Genomic DNA, 23,635 nt, shown 5'->3' with positions numbered 1-23,635 from the left:
ATTCAACAGCCCTTTATACTAAAAACCCTCAATAAACTAGGTATTGACGGAACGTATCTCAAAATAATAAATCTATTTACGACAAACCAACAGCCAATATCACACTGAATGGGCAAAAACTGGAAGCATTCCCTTGAAATCTGGAACTAGACAAGAATGCCCTCTCTCACCACTCCTATTCAATATAGTACTGGTAGTTCTAGCCATAGCAATCAGGCAAGGAAAAGAAATAAAGGGTATTCAAATAGGAAAGGAGGAAGTCAAATTGTCTCTATTTGCAGACAACATGATTGTATATCTAGAAGACCCCATTGTCTCAGCCCCAAATCTCCTGGAACTGATAAGCAAATTCAGCAAAGTCTCAGGATACAAAATCAATGTGCAAAAATCACAAGCATTCCTATACGCCAATAACGGACTTAAAGAGAGCCAAATCAACAATGAACAGCCATTCACAATTGCCACAAAGAGAATAATATACCTAGGAATACAACTAACAAGGAACGTAAAGGACCTCTTCAAGGAGAACTACAAGCCACTGCTCAACGAAATAAGGGAGGACACAAACAGATGGAGAAACATTCCGTGTTCATGGTTAGGAAAAATCAATATCATGAAAATGGCCATACTGCCCAAAGTAATTTACAGATTCAATGCTATTCCCATCAAGCTACCAATGACCTTCTTCACAGAACTGGAAAAAACCACCTTACTTCATATGGAAGCAGAAGAGAGCCCGCATAGCCAAGTCAATTCTAAGCAAAAAGAACAAAGCGGGAGGCATCACACTACCAGACTTCAAACTATACTATAAGGCTACAGTAATCAAAACAGCATGGTACTGGTACCAAAACAGAGATATAGACCAATGGAACAGAACAGAGGTCTCGGAGGCAACACAGCATATCTACAACCATCTGATCTTTGACAAACCAGACAAAAACACGCAATGGGGAAAGGATTCCCTGTTTAATCAATGGTGTTGGGAAAACTGACTAGCCATGTGCAGAAAGCAGAAACTGGACCCCTTCCTGACACCTTACACTAAAATTAACTACAGATGGATTAAAGACTTAAACATAAGACCTAACACCATAAAAGCCCTAGAAGGAAATCTAGGCAAAACCATTCAGGACATAGGCGTAGGCAAGGACTTCATGACCAAAACACCAAAAGCATTGACAACAAAAGCCAAAATAGACAAATGGGACCTAATCATACTCCAAAGCTTCTGCATGGCAAAAGAAACAGTCTTTAGCATGAATCGGCACCAACAGAATGGGAAAAAATTTTGCAGTTTACCCAGCTGACAAGGGGCTGATATTCAGAATTTACAAAGAACTAAAACAGATTTACAAGAAAAAAACTAACAAGCCTATTCAAAAGTGGGCAAAGGATATGAACAGATACTTTACAAAAGAAGACATACATGAGGCCAACAAACATATGAAAAAATGGTCATCAGAGAAATGCAAATCAAAACTACATTGAGATACCACCTTATGACAGTTAGAATGGCGATCATTAAAAAATCTGGAGACAACAGATGCTGGAGAGGATGTGAAGAAATAGGAACACTTTTACACTGTTGGTGGGAGTATAAATTAGTTCAACCATTGTGGAAGACAGTGTGGTGATTCCTCAGGGACCTAGAAATAGAAATTCCATTTGACCCAGCAATCCCATTACTGGATATATATCCAAAGGATTATAAATCATTCTACTATAAGGACACGTGCACACGAATGTTCATTGCAGCACTGTTTACAATAGCAAAGACCTGGAACCAACCCAAATGCCCATCGATGATAGACTGGACAGGGAACATGTGGCGCATATACACCATGGAATATTATACAGCCATAAAAACGATGAGTTTGTGTCCTTTGTAGGGACATGGATGAACCTGGAAACCATCATTCTCAGCAAACTGACACAAGAGCAGAAGATCAAACACCGCATGTTCTGACTCATAGGCAGTTGTTGAACAATGAAAACACATGGACACAGGGAGGGGAGCACTACACACTGGGGCCTGTTGGAGGTAATAGGGGAGGGACAGTGGTGGGTGGGGAGTTGGGGAGAGATAACATGGGGGGAAATGCCAGATATAGGTGATGGGGAGGAAGGCAGCAAATCACACTGCCACATGTGTACCTATGCAACAATCTTGCATGTTCTTCACATATACCCCAAAACCTAAAATAAAGTAAAATAAAAATATGAAATGGCAAAAAAAATAATAAAAGAAAACTTGGCAACTTGGACTTAATCAAAATTAAAAACTTATACACAGGTAAAAACCCTATTAAGAGAATGAAAAGTCATAGATTTGGAGAACGTATTTGCAAGTTGAAAGGCGGATAAAGTTCTTATGTCCAGCATATATGAAGAAACTGAATTTTAAGAAAACAAACAACCCAATTAAAATGGGCAAACTATCTGAGCAGATACTTGACCAAAGAAGACATATATACAGATGGCTAATAAGGATGAAAAGATGAGTGTTAAGTAAATGCAATTAAAACCACAATAGGATACCATGAGACATCTTTCAGTCATATTAGAATGTCTAAAATAAAACAACCTGACGACGTCAAAAGCTGGAGAGGATGTAAAGTAATTGTAACTCTCATACATGGCTGATGGAAATGCAAAACATACAGCCACACTGGGAAACAGTATGGCAGTTTCTTATAAAGTTAAACATATGCTCAGCATAATAGCCAGCAATCTCACTTCTAGGTATTTATTGAAGTGAAAACTTATTGTTGGAAACCATTTTCCATGGGTCTTGTGTATTTCTACATATCTTGCAACAGAGGTGCTGTCTGCTCTGGTCTATCTTTTCAAGATGTTTATATAGGGAACAGCCTTGAAAAATAGAAATACTGTCTTTCTTCAAAGCAAAGAGCAGGCATGCTTATTGTCTGGTATAAAGATGATACCTAACTCTGGAGCAAAGGACCAGCATGCTCACAGTCCATTATAGAAGATCTGGTTTTCCTAAGTTCAGGGTTCCCTCCTTTAACACCACGTAATGGGTGAGCAAGTGTCTCCTTGCTCATTGTTTCACCCTGTGGGAACTGGGACTCAGGGAGCTAGTGCAAGAAAATGCTGAGACTCTGGCTATTTCTTTTTCTGTGCGTAATAAAGTCATTTGTCTCTGACCCAAGAGCCTTGGATGATCTGCCAGCACCCACATTAGTTTGCAAGTAAGGTAAAATCTCAGACCCTTCACAGTTCTCAACATCTTTTCACACAAAAACCTGTAGGCAAATATTTACTGTAGCTTTATGTATAAAACCCAAAACAGGAAACAACATAGATATCCTTCAACAAGGAATAGGTAAACAGTTTTGCATCCATACTCGTCAGTAAAACACTACTCACTAATGAAACACTACTGGCTGGGTGCAGTGTCTCACGCCTGTAATCCCAGCACTTTGGGAGGCCAAGGCAGGCAGATCGTTAAGAGATCAAGACCATCCTGGCCAACATGGTGAAACTCTGTCTCTACTAAAAATACAAAAATTAGCCAGGTGTGGTGGTGCACACCTGTAGCCCCAGCTATTCGGGTGACTGAGGCAGGAGAATCGCTTGAAACTGGGAGGGGGAGGTTGCAGTGAGCTAAGATCCCATCACTGCACTCCAGCCTGGGCAACAGAGCAACTCTCCATCTCAAAAATAAAATAAAATAATAAAAAACACTACTTATCAACAAAAAGGAATAAACACTTGATTCATGAAATAAGTTGGATGAACCTCAAGTGCATTTGGGTAAGTGAAAGAAGCTAGAGCCCAAAAGTTCCATTGTATGATTTTGTTTATATGACATTCTGGAAAAAGAAAAGCTATAAGAACAGAGAAACAGACCAGTGGTTACCAGGAGGGAGTGGGAGTTGGTGACAAAGGGGCATATGAGGACATTTTGAGAGTGATAGAACTGTTCCCTTTGATACTGTGGTGGAGATATATGACTCCATGCATTTATCAAAATCCATGATCTATCACCAAAAAGAGTGTCGTTTTCTTACTGTATACAAATTAAAATAAGATTCAACTAGGATGTGGAGGAAATCAAGGTGAAATTCAGACTATAACCAATGAGTCTAACTATATCAGTTAGATGGTGGCTATGAATGACATAACCACGCTGAAGAGATTGGGTAAGAAAGTTACCTGACTTTACAACTTTGGAAGAGAGTTTTTGACTGGATACTGTAAAGTTAAAGAGAAAAAAAAACTGTATACAAACACTATAGCTGAATAAATTTGTTTCTTCTAGAGTAGGAACTAGCAATACTGAAACTATATGTACAGTAGGGTTGACAATATAAGTAAATAAAATATATGTAATAAGAATCAAGTTTCTCCTGGTTGAAGAAGTTGCAAATAGGTTCATTACAAATGAACCCTGGGCTGGGTATTAGAATTAGAGAAATCAGTATGAATGCATGATTTGCTTGCTTATTTAATATAAATACAGATTGATATACAGATAAAGAAATATAGAAGTTTGTGGATACATAGAGTAGACAGATATATAGAAATATATATATTTAATACATATTATCATATATATAATATAGATATTTTCTATTTATATATATTTCTATCTCTGTCCACTGAGAGGGCCTAAAAGCAGTGATATAATCCAGCAGCAATAAACATACACAGGTGTCCAGATATTGGTTTCTAAATACCATTCTGTAATAAAATACCAAGGTTCTTTGGAGTAGTGGTAGATTTGAGGGTTGAGGCTGGGAAAATATAAGATGATCATAAACATCTTATAATGCCAGAAAGTCAGGAAATGTTAAAGGGGAAAAAAGATGGATGCATATTTAAATATTTAGAGGCAGCATAAAAGAATTCCCAATAGCCAAAGTAACAAAATTTTACTAATAAAATAAATAACAATAGTATTAGATTATAATCCCAAGAATAAAACAAATTTCCATGAGTCCACATTGAAATAATAAATAAATAAATAAATAAATAAATAAATGGGGGAAAGGGGAATCTTTTTTTTTTAATTTATTTTATTGCATTTTAGGTTCAAAACTACATTAAGATACTATTTCACACGAGTTAGAATGGCGATTATTAAAAAATCTAGAGACAACAGATGCTGGAGAAATAGGAACACTTTTACACTGTTGGTGGGAATGTAAATTAGTTCAACTATTGTGGAAGACAATGTGGTGATTCCTCAAGGACCTAGAAATAGAAATTCCATTTGACCCAGCAATCCCATTACTGGGTACATATCCAAAGGATTATAAATCGTTCTACTATAAGGACACGTGCAGATGAATGTTCATTGTAGCACTGTTTACAATAGCAAAGACCTGGAACCAACCCAAATGCCCATCGACAATAGACTGGACAGGGAAAATGTGGCACATATACACCATGGAATATTATGCAGCCATAAAAAACAATGAGTTCGTGTCCTTTGTAGGGACATGGATGAACCTGGAAACCATTATTCTCAGTAAACTGACACAAGAGCAGAAAATCAAGAACCGCACGTTCTGACTCACAGGCGGGTGTTGAACAATGAGAACACATGGACACAGGGAGGGGAGCACTACACACTGGGGTCTGTTGGGGGTAAATATGGGAGGGACAGTGAGGGGAGGGAAGTTGGGGAGAGACAGCATGGGGTGAAGTGCTAGATGTAGGTGATGGGGAGGAAGGCAGCAGATCACACTGCCATGTGTGTGCCTATGCAACAATCTTGCGTGTTCTTCACATGTACATCTTAAAAGTATTTTATTTTTTTCAGCAGGTGGGATTTTCTTTTTTTTTTTAATATATATATATTTATTGTACTTTAGGTTCTGGGGTACACGTGCAGATCGTGCAGGATTCTTGCATAGGTACATACACAGCAATGTGATTTGCTGCCTCCATCTCCCCATCACCTATATCTGGCATTTCTCCCCATGTTATCCCTCCCCCACCTCCCTATCCCCTGCTGTCCCTTCCCTAGTCCCCCGCAACAGACCCCAGTGTGTGGTGCTTAAAGGGAATCTTTTCTTTATAGAATAATTCCAATATATAAATGTAAAACCAATAAAGGAAATATAAAATCACCATCAGCTCAGTAATAATTGTTGTAAGGAAGATCCGCCAGTGAATGCTAAAATTAGTTAGCAAAGGCTTAAAGAACTAAGAATATTTGCATAGCCTCAGAGCATCTCCTGCAAAACTTTTATTATTTATAAAGGTAAAAAAATGGTAACTTTTGGGGGAGAAACAGGGCAGATGTCACCTTAACCAAATGATCAAAGTAAACACCCCTGGTTATAGAACCTATCAGCATCATGTGTGACTTCAGGCAATGCACTGGGAAGAGTAGTTTTTCCCCAAATCCATAACGCAATCCAATAATGAGAAAATGTCAGACAAAATCAAACTGAAGGACATTCTACAGAAGATCTGAGTAGTGCCCTTCAAAAGTGTCACAGTCACGAAAGATAAGGAGAGACTGAGAAACTGTCACAGATTGGAAGAGAATAAGGAGGCATTGCAACTAAATGTCATGTGAGACCCTTGGCTGTATCTTGGAATATAAAAGGAACATTAGTGGGAAACTGATGAAAGCTGAAGAAAGTCTGTAATTTAGCTCATAGTATCCATGTGAAAGTCTTAGTTTGATAATTATACCATGGCTATGTTAGAGGTGAACATTAGAGGAAGTTAGGTGAAGGATGAGTGTGAACTCTCCATACTACTTTTGCAACTTTTTTTGTAAGTCTAGAATTATTGCAGATTTAAAAGTTAAAAGCAAAACAAAAATCCTCCTGCAGGAATCGGGCAGCAGAAATGTATCTCAGGTGGTAAACAGAACAACTCTTCGCTCTGAGCCCAATCTCAATAGTCTTTTGTTGAAAAGCCTACTGCTGAAAAGATGGTGGCAAAGCTGGGGAAGAGCCAGACAGAGAGAGCTTGGGGACACATGGTCTGGAGGTGACACCTGTTTTGCACCTGCTACCCCCATCTCCCACTCCCAACTATTGGGCAGGCACTGCCACAGCTTGTACTCCCCTGGCCTTAGGAATGGCTATGCTTGTTTGGGGACCTACTACTGCATGACACCAGTACAAAGCAGGCTCAGACCACCCTGAGTGCTACCAGGTTGACTACTGGACCAAACGAGCCAAAAGAATAATAGAAGAATTTGGCTTTCTTTATTATCATTATTTTTTAAATTAATTTACTTTTAATTGACAAATAAAATTATGTATTTTTATGATATATAATGTAATGTTTTGATATATATATACATTGTGGAATGAATAAATCAAGCTAATTAACATATCTATCACCTGACATCTTTTGAGTGGTGAGAACATTTAAAATCTACTCTCTTGGCAAAAGATCCAAGATGGCCGAATAGGAACAGCTCTGGAGTGCAGTTCCCAGCAAGAACAACACAGAGGGTTAGTGATCACCACATTTCCAAACAAGTTTTCACTGCTCACAGACCAGGAGATTCCCGGGCTGAAAAGTGCCATGAGTTTCCAGCACGGCTGTTTCAGCCAGTGCTGCGGGTTGGCACATGAAAACTCACACAAATCTGGGTGGCCATTTCAACTGGCATCTGGAATGCCTGGGAGACAGAGCCACCCATTCAACTGAAAGGGAGGGGCTGAGACAGGGAGCTAGGTGACCTGCTTGGTGGGTACAACCCCCACAAAACAAGCAATCTGAAACACTCTGGATTGAGAGTTTCACAGCAAGCACAGCTGGACCCAGGATGGTCCATATTGGTGGGGGGAAGGGCATCCGCCACTACCGAGGCAGTCTGCCAATACCGAGGCAGTTCTAACTGTACCTCTATAAACAACACCTCAAAAAAGTTCATGCAGCAGCTGGGCAGAGCCCATAGCAGCTCAGCAATGCCTCTGCTGGCAGACTATGACTAGACTAACTCCATGCTGGGCAGGGCATCTATGAAAAAAGGCAGCAGCTCATCAGGAACTTATAAATAAAGCCCAACCTTCCTAGGATAGACACCTGAGAAAAGAGGCAGTTATGAGTTCAGCTGCAACAGACTTAAATTTACCGGCCCAGCAGCTCTGCATGGAACAACGGAGCTCCCAGCACAGCACTTGAGCTCCTACAAGGGACAGACTGTCTCCTCAAGCAGCTCTCTGACCCCCACATACCTAAAGAGACACCTCATAAAGGAGAGCTCAGGCTGGCATCTAGTGGATCCCCTTCTGGGACAAAGACAACAGAAGAAGAAACTGGCAGAAACCCTTACTGTTCTGCAGCCCCCACAGGTGATCCCCAAGCAAGCAGGGTATGGAGTGGACCTCCAGCAGTCCTGCAGAAGAGGGGCCTGACTGTTAGAAGGAAAACTAAGAAACAGAAATAAATAGCTTCAACATCAACAAAAAGGACTTCCACTCAGAGACCCCATCTGAAAGTCACCAACTACAAAGACTATAGGTAGATAAAGCCACAAAGGTGGGAAGAAACCAGCACAAAAAGGATGAAAACACCAAAAACCAGAATGCCTCTCGTCCTCCAAGGGATCACAACTCCTCACCAGCTAGGGAACAAAGCTGGATGGAGAATGAATCTAATGAATTGACAGAAACAGGCTTCAGAAGGTGGGTAATAACAAACTTCTCAGAGCTAAAAGAACATGTTCTAACCCAATGCAGAGAAACTAAGAACATTAAAAAAAGGTTAGATGAAATGCTAACTAGAATAAACAGCTTAAGAGGAATATAAATGAATTGATGGAGCTGAAAAACACAGCACAAGAACTTCACAAAGCATACACAAGTTTCAATAGCCAAATCGACCAAGCAGGAGAAAGGTTATCAGAGATTGAAGATAAACTCAATGAAATAAAACGAGAAGGCAAGATTAAAGAAAAAAGAGTGAAAAGAAATGAACAAAGCCTGCAAGAAATACAGGATTATGTGAAAAATCTACATTTGATAGGTGTACCTGAAAGTGATGGAGAGAATGAATCCAAGCTGGAAAACACTCTTCAGGATATTATCCAGGAGAATTTCCCCAACCTAGCAAGGCAGGCCACCATTCAAGTCCAGGAAATACAGAGAACACCAAAAATATATTCCTCAAGAAGAGCAACCCTAAGGCACATAATCGTCAGATTCACCAGGTTGAAATGAAGGAAAAAATGCTAAGGGCAGCCAGAGAAAAACGTTGGGTGGGTTATTCACAAAGGGAAGCCCATCAGACTCACAGAGGATTTCTCGGCAGAATCCCTACAAGCCAGAAGAGAGTGGGGGCCAATATTCAACATCCTTAAAGAAAAGGATTTTCAACCTAGAATTTCATCTCCAGCCAAACTAAGCTTCATAAGTAAAGGAGAAATAAAATCCTTTATAGACAAGCAATTGCTGAGAGATTTCGTAACCACCAAGCCTGCCTTACAAAAGCTCCTGTAAGAAGCACTAAACAGGCAAAGGAACAACCAGTACCAGCCATTCCAAAATGTACCAAATGGTAAAGAACATTGACACAATGAAGAAAACACAACATCTAATGGGCAAAACATCCAACTAACAGCAAAATGGCAGGATCAAATTCACGCATAACAATATTAACCCTAAATGTAAATGGGCTAAATGCCCCAATCAGAAGACCCAGACTGGTAAATTGGCTAAAAAGTCAAGACCCATTGGTGTGCTGTATTCAGGAAACCCATCTCACCTGCAAGGACACACATAGGCTAAATATAAATGGATGAAGGGAGATTTTTCAAGCAAATGGAGAGCAAAACACAGGAGTTGCAATCCTAGTCTCTGATAAAATGGACTTAAAACCAACAAAGATCAAAAGACACAAAGAAGGAGATTACATAATGGTAAAAGGATCAATGCAACAAGAAGGGCTAACAATCCTAAATATATACGCACCCAGTACAGAGTACTCAGTTACATAAAGCAAGTTCTTAACAACTACAAAGAGAATCAGACTCCTACACAATAATAATGGGAGACTTTAACACTCCACTGTCAATATTAGACAGATCAATGAGACAGAAAATTAACAAGGATATCCAGGACTCAAACTCAGATCTGGACCAAGTGGACCTAATAGACATCTACAGAACTCTCCACCCCAAATCCACAGAATATACATTCTTCTCAGCACCATATTGCACCTATTCAAAAATTGACCACACAATTAGAAGTAAATCACTCCTCAGCAAATGCAAAAGAACGGAAATCATAACAAACAGTCTCTCAGACCACAGTGCAATCAAGTTAGAACTCAGAATTCAGAAACTAACTCTGAACTGCACGACTTCATGGAAACTGAACAACTGGCTCCTGAATGTCGACTGGATAAACAATGAAATGAAGGCAGAAATAAAGATGTTCTTGGAAACCAATGAGAACGAATACACAACATACCAGAATCTCTGGAACACATTTAAAGCAGTGTCTAGAGGGAAACTGATAGCAATAAATGCCTGCATGAGAAGTGAGGAAAGATCTAAAATCGACACCCTATCATCAAAATTGAAAGAGCTAGAGGAGCAAGATAAAAAAAAAATTCAAAAGCTAGCAGAAAACAAGAAATAACTAGGATCAGAGCAGAACCAAAGGAGATAGAGACACAAATAATCCTTCAAAATATTGATAAATCCAGGAGCTGGTTTTTTGAAAAGATCGACAAAACAGACAGACCACTAACCAGATTAATAAAAAAGAAAAGGGAGAAGAATCAAATAGATGCAACAAAAAAGATAAAGGGGATATCACCACCGATTCCACAGAAACACAAACTACCATCAGAGATTACTACAAACAACTCTATGCAAATAAACCAGTAAACCTGGAAGAAATGGATAAATTCCTGGACACTGGCACCCTCCCAAGCCTAAACCAGGAAGAAGCTGAAACCATCAACAGACTAATAATAAGGGCTGAAGTTGAGGCAGCAATTAATAGCCTACCAACCAAAAAAAGTCCACGTCCAGATGGGTTCACAGCCCAATTCTATCAGATGTACAAAGAGGAGCTGGTACCATTCCTTCTGAAACTATTCCAAACAATACAAAAAGAAGGAATCCTTCCCAAATCATTTTATGAGACCAACATCATCCTGATACCAAAACCTGGCAGAGACTCAACAAAAAAAGAAAGCTTCAGGCCAATATCTATGATAAACATCGATGCAAAAATCTTCAACAAAATACTGGCAAACCAATTGCAACAGCACATCGAAAAGCTTATTCATCACGATCAAGTAGGCTTCATCCCAGGGATGCAAGGCTGGTTCAACATATGCAAGTCTATAAATGTACTCCACCACATAAACAGAACCAAAGACAAAAACCACATGATTATCTCAATAGATGCAGAGAAGGCCTTCTACAAAATTCAACAGCCCTTTACTAAAAACTCTCAATAAACTGGGTATCGAAGGAACATATCTCAAAATAATAAAAGCTATCTATGAAAAACCTACAGTCAATATCATGCAGAATGGGCAAAAATTGGAAGCATTCTCTTTGAAATCTGGCACTAGACAAGGATGCGCTCTCTCACCATTCCTATTCAATATACTATTGGAAGTTCTAGCCAGAGCAATTAGACAAGAAAAAAAAATAGGGGGTATTCAATTAGGAAAAGAGGAAGTCAAATTGTCTCTATTTGCAGATGACATGACTGTATATTTAGAAGACCCTATCATCTCAGCCCAAAATCTCCTTAAACTGATAAGCAACTTCAGCAAAGTCTCAGGACAAAAAATCAATGTGCAAAAATCACAAGCATTCCTATACACCAATAACAGACTAACAGAGAGCCAAATCATGAATTAACTCCCATTCACAATTGCTACAAAGAGAATAAAATATCCAGGAATAAAACTAATAAAGGATGTAAAGGACCTTTTCAAGGAGAACTACAAACCACTGCTCAACAAAATAAGAGAGGACACAAACAGATGGAGAAACATTCCATGTTCATGGTTAGGAAGAATCAATATCATGAAAATGGCCATACTGCCCAAAGTAATTTATAGATTCAATGCTATCCCCATCAAGCTACCAATGACCTTCTTCACAGAACTGGAAAAAAACACTTTAAAGTTCATATGGAATCAAAAGAGAGCCCACATAGCCAAGACAATCCTAAGCAAAAAGAACAAAGCTGGAGGCATCACACTACCTGACTTCAAACTATACTACAAGGCTACAGTAGTCAAAACAGCTTGGTACTGGTACCAAAACAGAGATATAGGCCAGTGGAACAGAACAGCCTTAGAGGCAATGCCACACATCTACAACCATCTGATCTTTGACAAACCTTACAAAAATAAGCAATGGGGAAAGGAGTCCCTGTTTAATGAATGGTGTTGGCAAAACTGGCTAGCCATGTACAGAAAGCTAAAACTGGACCCCTTCCTGACACCTTACACTAAAATTAACTCCAGATGGATTAAAGACTTAAACATAAGACCTTACATGATAAAAACCCTAGAAGAAAACCTGGACAAAACCATTCAGGATATAGTTATAGGCAAGGACTTCATGGCTAAAACACCAAAAGCACTGGAAACAAAAGCCAAAATAGACAAATGGGACCTAATTAAACTCCACAGCTTCTGCACAGCAAAAGAAACAATCATTAGAGTGAATCAGCAACCAAAAGAATGGGGAAAAAAATTGCAGTCTACCCATCTGACAAAGGCAGAATCTACAAAGAACTAAAACAGATTTACAAGAAAAAAACAAACCCATCCAAAAGTGGGTGAAGGATATGAACAGACACTTTTCAAAAGAAGACATATATGAGGCCAACAAATATATGAAAAAATGCTCATCATCACTGGTTATTAGAAAAATGCAAATCAAAACTACATTGAGATACCACCTCACGACAGTTAGAATGGCCATCATTAAAAAATCTGGAGACAACAGATGCTGGAGAGGATGTGGAGAAATAGGAACATTTTTACACTGTTTGATGGGAGTGTAAATTAGTTCAACCATGTGGAATACAGTGTGGTGCTTCCTTGAGGACCTAGAAATAGAAATTCCATTTGACAATCAAATGATTTATAATGATTTATAATCAAAATGATTTATAATCCTTTTATAAACCCATTCCTGGGTATATACCCAAAGGATTATAAATCATTCTGTTATAAAGACACATGCACACACATGTTCATTGCAGCACTGTTTATAATAGCAAAGACCTGGAAGCAACCCAAATACCCATGAATGATAGACTGGACAAGGAAAATGTGGCACATACACACCACGGAATACTATGCAGTCATAAAAAAGGATGAGTTCATGTCCTTTGTAGGGACATGGACAAATATGGAAACCATCATTCTCAGCAAACTGACAGAAGAACAGAAAGTCAAACACCGCATGTTCTCACTCATAGGCAGGTGTTGAACAATGAGAACACATGGACACAGGGAGGGGAGCATCACACACTGGAGTCTGTTGCAGAGGGCCAGGGGAGGGACAGTGGGGGGTGCGGTGGGAAGGTTGAGGAGGGACTACATGGGGAGAAATGTCAGATATAGGTGACGGGGGGATGGAGGCAACAAACCACATTGCCATGCATGTACCTATGCAACAATCCTGCATGATCTGCACATGTACCCCAGAACCTAAAGTACAAGTTAAAAAAAAATCTACTCTCTTGACAATTTTCAATTATATAACACATTGTTATTAACTATAGTCACCATGCTGTATAACAGATCTCCAGAACATATTCTTCCTGTCTAACCGAAACTATGTACCCTTTGACCAACATTTCCCCATCCCCACCCTTCACTCTGCTCCCAGGCCCTGGTAACCACCATTCTACTCTCTGCTTCTATGAGTTTGACATTTTTAGATTCTAAATATAAGGAGATCATGTGGTATTTTTCTTTCTCTGCCTGGCTTATTTCACTTAATATAGTGTCCTCCAGGTTCATTCAGGTTGTTGCAAATAACAGGATTTCCTTCTTTTTTTAAGCTGTGTAGTATTCCATTGTGTATATACACCACATTTTTTTTTATCCTTGGTCCTTCTGAAAATGAATTTTGGACATTCAACAAGCTAGCAAGGGTGTATCAGTGAAAATTTGTAAGGAGAACAGCATCATGCTTTACAGGAATATGTGTTTTTAGCCAAATGGCTAAAATCTGAATAGATGTCTGACTCTGTTCCCTAGTGATTTTCACATAAAGCAGAACCCAGTGATGGTTTTTATCCAATGAGATTACACATGTAATATCTTGTTATCACAAACCCTAAATTAGTAGGCTCTTGACTTAACAAGGTATTTCCTATTATTCTGTAATAAAAGGGCAAAACATATGTCACAAGTAACTTCACTGGTTAATTGGAAATTTAACAAGTTGAGTATGAATTCGACACCATTTCCCAGGATAAGATGGCCAGTTAAATTAAAATCTTACAGACATTATTATTTCTTATAGAACAGATTTTCTCCTTCTCCCATTTTTAAAAGCAAATTACAAAGGAATCCTAGTGCATCTCAATGAGCTGCTAATGTCTATTTGTGATTTTCTGTCAAATATAAGACTCTAAACTCAGGCACTAAACTATTTTAAAGATGTCTGTGATACATATTTCCCTTTTTTAAAAAAGAGATGGAGGCCTGCTCTGTTGCCCAAACTGGACTCAAATTGCTGGGCTCAAATGATTCTCCTACCTCAGCTTCCCAAGGAGCTGGGACTACAGGTGTGCACCACTATGTCTAGCTCTTATATTTGACTGTTTAAGAACAACTCCTAGTCTCAATTTTAGTGTATCTCAAATATTTGGAATGCTATAATGCTATATGCTATAAAAAATTAAGGTAAGTTCAAGATAAGAAAATTTACAGCAAGGAAAATCTTTCCCAATAGTCTGTATAAATGCCAAAAGCAGTCACTTCTGAGGAAATGATTCACCTTCTGACCACAACCCCTACCCTAGCTCTCTTCTTGCGTTCATTCCTAAACATTCAGATTGTGCTGTATATTTCCACATGCTCCTTACTTTTGAACAAGCCCACTGATAAGAATGGCTACAATATATCTTTTGCAACAATAATGAAATTTCAGAAGAAACAAATCTGAATGTCTGAGTAAAAACACAAAATCTGTTGGGAGGCCGAGATGGGTGGATCACGAGGTGAAGAGATCGAGACCATCCTGGCCAACATGGTGAAACCCCATCTCTACTAAAAATACAAAAAATTAGCCAGACGTGGTGGCACATGCCTGTAATTCCAGCTACTTGGGAGGCTGAGACAGGAGAATCGCTTGAACCCAGGAGGCGGAGGTTGCGGTAAGCCGAGAATGCGCCATTGCACTCCAGCCTGGGCAACAAAAGCGAAACTCTGTCTCAAACAAACAAACAAACAAACAAACAAACAAAAGACAAAAATGTGTTCTGAAATGTGTTTTTATAAGGGGGCTGCAACCTGAGGCAAGGACAGAGCTGGAAATAGAGAACTGTGAATAGATAAGAACAAGAGGCTCGTCTAAACTTTATGATATTGACAAATGATATTGACAAATGAGATTGGATTAACATGACCATTGCAAGCAAAATGAAAGCCTATGCCAAGCCACTTCCATCCTGAGAATGCCAAACACCTCTCAAGAATGTCTGTCCTGTGAATAAATTCAGTACACAGGTGAGAGACCCCTAGGCTTCTCCCAGCTTAGTCTCCATCTTACCTTCATGTCTCTAATCCAGGACTGAGCCTGTTCCAAATTCTGTTCATTGACTTCAGCAAGTTGTTCCCGCCAAGCAACTGCTTGACCATCAAACTTCACGAAATTAAACCTACTTTTATATTTCAGCTGTTCCTAAAAGAAACAGTGATTATTTAACCATAAAACCACTCAGATGTAAGAAAGGGTTAGGGTAGGTCACAGTTTGATATATTTTAATAACTTTGATATCTATTTTCAGTTCAAGAAGCAAAAAATTATATTCAATAGAGAATATCCTATCTAGTACAAGGGCATTTAAATAAAATTTATCCAGTTTTTGTGTTAAGACCTTTACAAATGTATATATGGTTGTATGAATATACATTATATATGTCACATACATGTAAAAGTTTATAGATATGTGACATTAAATATTGATTTTAATACTAACAATACTAATATACCAAATAAGCACACCAAACACAATATGCTTAAGGAAACAAAATCTAAAACAATATCATCACTTCAGTCATTATCTTTTGGGTAAAGCTATTATTCAGTTACAACTTTATTCACTTGCTCATATTTCTCCAGCAGAGCTTTGTTAAATTAAAAAATTTATTTTGTGTTTCTCAGACGCTCCCCACTATTATTTCTACGGTTATTACTTACATCAATACTGCAAACTCACACAGTACTGTGATGGCATTTGGCAGGTGTGGACACTAGGAATTAGGGCACTTGAGCAACCTGCTTCAGGACACACAGCTCAGAGGCAGCACAGGCAGAATAAAAACTGGAAGCTTCTAACACCAGCCTACACTCCTCCCAGGCACCAGGGCACACAGTATCCCTAATCAACGTTTGAAATTAAAAGTGCTAAGATGAGGAGTATCTGGAAGACAACGGAAGTGTGTGTATACCACCAATTTCAGTACAGAGAAAACCTGAACAACGAATATAGCAACTCCCTTAAGCAACTCATGCATGGCAGAAAGAATTCACCAGAGAAAGGGTCTATTTGCAAAGGTGAACTGATGATTCTCTAACTGGCAAAAGGGAGTCTTTCTCTGAATTTGAGTTTCTTAGTGACTTTTTAGTGCAACAAGCCCCTGTCCACTGCTCATAACCATCACAGGCGATGCTTCATGGTGATCCATTTATGATACACAAAACCGTAAATGCATGAATCTGACAGTTCCATCTAACCTGTATGAACTGAATGATCTTGTCCTTCACCAAATCCAGTTTGCTCTTCATTGAGTGAGACGTGTCAATGAGAATGTAGATGCAATCATTGTGCAATTTTCCAAAGAGGCTTTGACTCCCATCCTGTAGCCATTTAATCCTAGACAGGAAGTAGGTTGAAAGTGAATGGTGAGAGCCTGCAAGTAACAAGAGCATCTTCCCGAGAACTTAATGATGCATCTGCAGAGGACAGAGCTGTGCTATGTTGTTTATATCCAATCTTTTGTGAATGGATCATTCACTTTGAGGTTTTTCTGTAGAAAATCCTACATTTGAGCTGTAGAATGCACTACCCATCACCAAACCAAGTATAAAACAAAACTAAGAAAATAAATATGACAGAAAAATAAATCCATCACAGGTGCCAAAGTCAAAATATATTACTTCTAGTCATCTGATATTTTAAGGACCTCAGCTATGACTTCAGACCATTTGTTCTTCTAATCTGGCTGACTGCAGTCAAGCTAGTGAAGCCAGCACATTCCTGAAGATTCAGTGAAGGTTATGGACAGCATCAAGCATCCCCAGAGCTCTGTAATAACCAAGGGCCAGGTGGCTATGTGAGAAGAACTGCTTCCATGGTCCATGCTCAAGTTCCCATCACAGGATGTAAATAAATAAAATTTGCGGCCACAGGCAAAGCCTGGGAGGTGGAGGTGAGGAAAGAGGATGGAAAAAATATCTGAATTGAGTTCAGAGTTCAGCAAAGCCTAAGAAACTAAAATTTGAATGGCAAAATATTGAAAGGACATTACTGCACAGGAGAGAGGAGAGGAGAGAGAGATAGAGAGAGAGCATGCATGGGCCAGAGATCTGCAGAAGGATGCCCTCGAAATTTTGGTTAAGTAATGATCAAGGCATGCATGTGAAAAAGCTACTGAAGCCAAGGAAGAAATCACCAAAGGAGTAGGCAGATCAACCCTTCAGAGCTCACACATGGCTAGGAGTCATTCATCTTCCACCAGCCAGAGTGGGAAAACCTCCTTAATACATGGGGCACCAAGTAGCATTCTGAAAAGAGTATTGCCTTAGTACAAGGACCAAAGTAGCCTTGGACTAAAGGCTACCCCGGATCTATTCTAACATAACTGAAAAGCAATTCCTAGAGACATCAAACTGGTTTTAAGGAACTTAACTGCATTAAGAACATATATACAACTACAATGAAATCCAGAACCTGACAAAGTAAAGTTAAAATGCCCGGCATCCAATAAAAAATTACCAGCATACAAAGAAGTAGGAAAATATGATCCATAACAAGAAGACAAATTGATGAACAGAAGCAGACCCCAAAATGACACAGAGGATAGAATTAGCAGAAAAGGATGTTACACAGCTATTACAAAAATAACTTATATGGTCAAAAAGGTAAAGTAGAAATAGAATGAGGAGAGAAATAGAAGATACTTAAATAGACCCAAATAAAACTTGTAGAGAGATAGAGCATCTGAAATTTAAAATATACTGCATGGTATTAATAGTACATTAGACATTAGGAGAAGAAAAGATTAGGGAACAAAAGACAAAGCAAAGGAAACAATTTGAAGTTAAACAATTTGCAGAGAGAAAAAAGACAAAAGCACTTTCATCAGAGAGAATTAGTGGCTGGCCCATGGAACAATATCAAGGAGTCTGACATATGTGTAATTAAAGTCTAAGAAGAAGAGGAGAGGGAGAGACAGGAAAAATATTTGAAAAAATATGACCAAAATGTTTTAATTTTGATCAAAATCAGGCATCTACAGATCCAAGAAGCTCAAAGAACCCAAGAAGAAGAAAAATAAACTACACCCAGGCTTACCTCAATAAAATTGATAAAATCTATATATAAATAGAAAAATTTTTAAAGCGTCCAAAGACATTATGTGTAGAGGAGCAAGCAAAAATATGACAGGAGCCTTCTAATCATAAATCATGCCAGCCAGGAGACAATGGAAAAGAATTTTCAAAGTACTGAAAGATAGAACTGTAATGCCAGAATTTTATGCTTAGCAAACACATCATTCAAAAATAAAGGTAAATTAAAGAGTTTTTCAGACTAAAACAGCTCATTCATCACCAACAGACCTGCACTGCCAGAAATATGAATGAAACTTCTTCAGGTGGAAAAAAAATGATACCAAATGGAAATCTGGTGCAGTACAAAGGAGTAAAAAGCAACAGAAATATCAAGTATGTGGTTAAATATGAAATACATCTATTCTAATTTTTAATGTAGCTACAAGACAATTGACTGTTTAGTTACATTGTATTGTAAAAGGATGTGTAGAAGTAAAGTGTACAACAGTGGAAAGGATGGAAGTGGGAGTGAAAGTTGTAAGACTCCTATAATTTACATGAAGTTATATAATATTATTTGTAGGGTGACTGATAAGATGCATATTGTAAATCCTAAATAGACACGCGCGTGCACATACACACACACACACACACACACACACACACACACACACATCAAAACAGAACAAAACAGGTAGAGCTAATAATACAATAGTGGAGATAAAATGTAATAATAAAAAATACTCAAACCAAAGAAGGCAAAAAACAAGTAAAAAGGGAACAAAAACCAGAAAACAAATAGCAAAATCTTAGATTTAAATCCAGTCAAATCAATAATCACCTTAAATGTAAAAGATCTTAACACTCCAGTTAAAAGGCAAAGATTCTTAGCTTGGATTAATGAAACAATGCTCATACATATAAATATATATCTTCTGTCTGTAAGAAATCCATTTAAATATAGGATGCAGACAAGTAAAGATAAAATGATAGAAAACAAGAATAATAAAAAATCATGTAGGATGGCTAAACTGCTATCAAAATAAACTTCAGAAGAAGCAATATTACCAGAGATATAAAAGGGGATATTTCATAATTACAAAGGAGTTGGCTCATCAAGAGAACATAACACTCTTAAATATACATGAAACTATTAATAGAGCTTCAAAACACATGAAGAAAAAACACACAGAACTGAAATGAGAGTTGAAGACTACATTTGGAAATTTCAACACTCTTTTCTCAATAATTTATAGAACAACTAGAGAAATTCAGTAATAATATGAAAGACTTGAGCAACATTATCAACCAACTCGAGCTAATTGATACATGTAGTACATTCCACCCAACAAAATCAGATTATTTTTCCCCAAGATCTGTACTACAAAACAGGTCCCAATAAATTTATAAGAATTGAATCACACAGTATTTCCCTGTTTACAGTGAATTTAAAACAGAAATTAGTAACAAGACGTATTAGGAAAATCCACAAATATTTGGGAAGTAAACAACACATTTTTTTTTTTTTTTTTTTTGAGATGGAATCTTGCACTGTCACCCAGGCTGGGTTGCAATGGCAGGATCTCGGCTCACTGCAACCTCTATCTCCTGGGTTCAAGTGATTCTCCTGCCTCAGCCTCCTGAGTAGCTTACAGTCACCCACTCCACCATCACATCCAGCTACTTTTTTGTAATTTTAGTAGAGACAGGGTTTCACTATGTTAGCCAGGCTGGTCTCAAACTCCTGACCTTCCGATCTGCCTCCCAAAGTGCTGGGATTACAAGCATGAGCCACTGTGCCCAGCCTAAACAACACATTTCTAAATAACCCTTTAGTCAAAGAAGAAATGATGGGGAAAATTAGAAAATATTCTAAAGTGACTGAAAATAAAAGCAATATATTAAAATCTGCAAAAAGCAGCTAAAGAAATACTCAGAGAGAAATATATAAAATTAAATTCTTGCATTATAAAGAAAGAAAGATCTCAAATTGGTCATCTAAGCCAATCCATAGGTTTCTCAAAGCTCTTCTTGATGACACAAAGATGACAAAAATTATCAGTATTAGGTCTCTGTGCTTTTAAAGAAATTGAATGTATTGTTAAAAACCTCCCCATAAGGAAGAAAACTCCAGGCTCAGATGGCTTCAGTGGTGAATTCTACCAAACATTTAAAGCAGAGATGATACCAATTCTTCACAAAGTCTTCCAGAAAATAGAAGAGGAAGAAAACTTCCCAGTGATCCCTGACATCTGGCAGGAGGAGGGGGACGAATGGGCCCGGCAGCTGCCATGTGGACTGCTTTCCCAGAAGCATCCTCTCTCCCAGACCTGAAACCCAATGACTCGCTCCACTGAGTCAGCTCCAAAACCACAAGCAGAGAAGACACCAGACACAGGGATTTCTTGTTCTGAGTAACCCATTACCATCTGGTTTTGAGAGGTTGGCACTCTTAGGGTAAATACAGGGCAGAAGGGTGTCTGCACCTTGTGATTTTGTAATAGAAAACACAGGAGGAGGAAGGGAACTCTGATTTTCCTTCTTTTTTAAATTTAATTTTTATTCATAATTGACACATCATAAACTGTATAACTATTTTATGGAGTATAATATGATGTTTCAATGTATGTGTATAGCGTATAATAATCAAATTGGGGTAATTACTATATCCATGACTTTAAACATTTATTGTTTCTTTGCGGTAACAACATTCAAAACCTTCTTATCTAGCTTCTTGAAATGTACACTACATTGTTTTTTACTATAGTCATCCTACTGTGTAGTACAACAGTAAAACTTATTCTTCCTGTCCAACTATAACTTTGTACACATTGACCAACCTCCCCTGGTCCTTCACTTCCCCACTGCCATCTCCCCAGCCTCTAGTAAGCCACTATTTTATTGTCTACTTATGTGAAACCACTTTTTTTAGATTCCACATATGGGTCAGATCATGTGATGTTTGAAGAAGACGAAGAAACACTTCATGAAATTGGACTGGACAGGGATTTTTTGAATAAGACCTCAAAAGCACAGGCAGCAAGAGCAAAATCAGACAAGCTGGATTACCTCAAACTAATAAGCTTCTACACAGCCAAGGATATCATCAATAAAGTGAAGAGAAAACCTGCAGAATGGGAGAAAGGATTTGCAAAGTATGCATTCAACAAGGGGATAATATCTAGGTTATAAAAGAACTCAACAGCAAAAAAAGAAAGAAAGAAAGAAAACCCCGCAAATAATTTGATTTTAAAATAGACAAAAGACTTGAACAGACATTTCTCAAAAGACATACAAATATATGAAACCAACAGGTTTGTGAAAATACGTTCAATAGCACTAATCATCAAATCAAAACCACAAAGAGATAGCACCTTACCCCAGCTAAAATAGTTATTATCAAGAAGACGAAAAAAAAAAAATACCAGCAAGGATGTAGAGAAAAGGGAGGTCTTATACACTGTTGATGGGAATATGAATTAGTACAGCCATCATGGAAACCAGTATGGAGGTCCCTTAAAAAAATAAGTGAAAACAGAACTACTACATGATTCAGCAATATCATTTCTAGGTATATCTCCAAAGGACATAAAATCAGCATGTCAAAGAGACCCTGACATACACACATTTATTGCAGTGCTATTCACAGTACCAGAAATATAGAATCAAGCTAAATGCCCATCTAATGAAGAATGAATAAAGAAAACATGATGTGTACGCATGTATGTGTATATATACATACACACACATACACAATGGCATACTAGTTAGCCGTAAAACAGAATGAAATCTTCTCATTTGTGGCAACATGGATTAAACCAAAGGAAATTATGTTAGGTGAAATAAGCCAGGCACAGAAAGGAGCTCTCATTTTCAAATAGCTATTTCATACCAATACTAGCTTAAACTCATTAGATTTAGTATCTGATCTAATCCCTAGAACAAACTTATAAATAATATTACTAATCCCACTTTATAAACAAGGATAATGACGCATAAAGGCATTAACAAACGTGCCCAGGGTCACACAGTAAGTGGCAGTTCTGGGATTAGAATCCAGCTCTCTCTGACCTCAGAGCCTATGATCTAATGACTTTGGTCTTCTGGTGTAAAGCTGCCTTTGGTTCTGGGAGGAGCAGGCATTAAGATAGATCATCCCCCTGAGGCCAACTGTAGGTCACAGCACTAGTATCCACACTCATGAGCATTAACACATTTTAAAGGCCCAGCAGGTTTGTGTCGGATCACATGAAGTGATTTTAACCTGCATTCTAAAATGCAGATATTATTCAATGGTATTTAAGATTTTACATTATAACAGTTGCCTCAAAATGTAATATTCAAGAGTACACAGGAAATATGTAACACAGTGGGTAATACAGTGTGGCCTAGGAAAGAATGGAAGGTATGAAATAGAAGGATTCCTTAGCCTCCTACGGCAACACGTGACCAGTGTGACAGCTTCACGTTTGCTTGCTGTTTTTAATAAACTGCACTGGCATCAAGGCAGCTGGGAATCTGAATCCAAACAACCCCCTTTTTAAAAATAAGGCTATGAGCAAACCATCAGATGGCAACCTTAACAACGTTTGGTGGCACTTTCTCTCAGTTGAGCTTTTACTGGTATTTATACACCATTGAGTACTACTCAACCATAAAAAAGAATAAAATTCTGTCCTTCGAAGAAGCATGGATGAACCTACAGGACATTATGTTAAGCAAAATAAGTCAGGCACAGAAAGATAAATACCACATGTTCTCATTCATATGTGGGAGCTAAAAATATCTAACACATAGAGGTAGAGCGTAGAATTGTATTAGAGACTGGGAAAGGCAGAGAGAGAGGATGGGGAGGTTGGTTAGTGAATACGAAAGTCTAGCTAAGTAGGAGGAACAAGCTCTGGTGTTCCG

The 23,635-nt window shown here is 38.3% G+C and overlaps 1 protein-coding gene across 1 annotated transcript in view; it reads right to left on the bottom strand.

Annotated features, from left to right (window-relative positions):
* The window catches only part of VWA3B (von Willebrand factor A domain containing 3B), a 241,472-nt gene that overhangs the window by 117,694 nt on the left and 100,143 nt on the right, over window positions 1-23,635 (bottom strand). Inside the window, exons 11-12 of the mRNA XM_032255362.1 lie at window positions 16,907-17,045; window positions 15,719-15,850 (exon numbers count right to left, since the gene is read on the bottom strand). Of these exons, the coding sequence (XP_032111253.1) occupies window positions 15,719-15,850; window positions 16,907-17,045 (271 nt within the window). The remainder of the gene's footprint in view (window positions 1-15,718; window positions 15,851-16,906; window positions 17,046-23,635) is intronic.

This window comes from Sapajus apella, unplaced genomic scaffold (genome assembly GCF_009761245.1).
Source record: "Sapajus apella isolate SASKATOON/1434 unplaced genomic scaffold, GSC_monkey_1.0 scaffold89, whole genome shotgun sequence".
Lineage (NCBI taxonomy): Eukaryota > Metazoa > Chordata > Mammalia > Primates > Cebidae > Sapajus > Sapajus apella.
The sequence above is the reverse complement of the archived record's forward strand: the minus strand, read 5'-3'. Positions and strand labels throughout refer to the sequence as shown.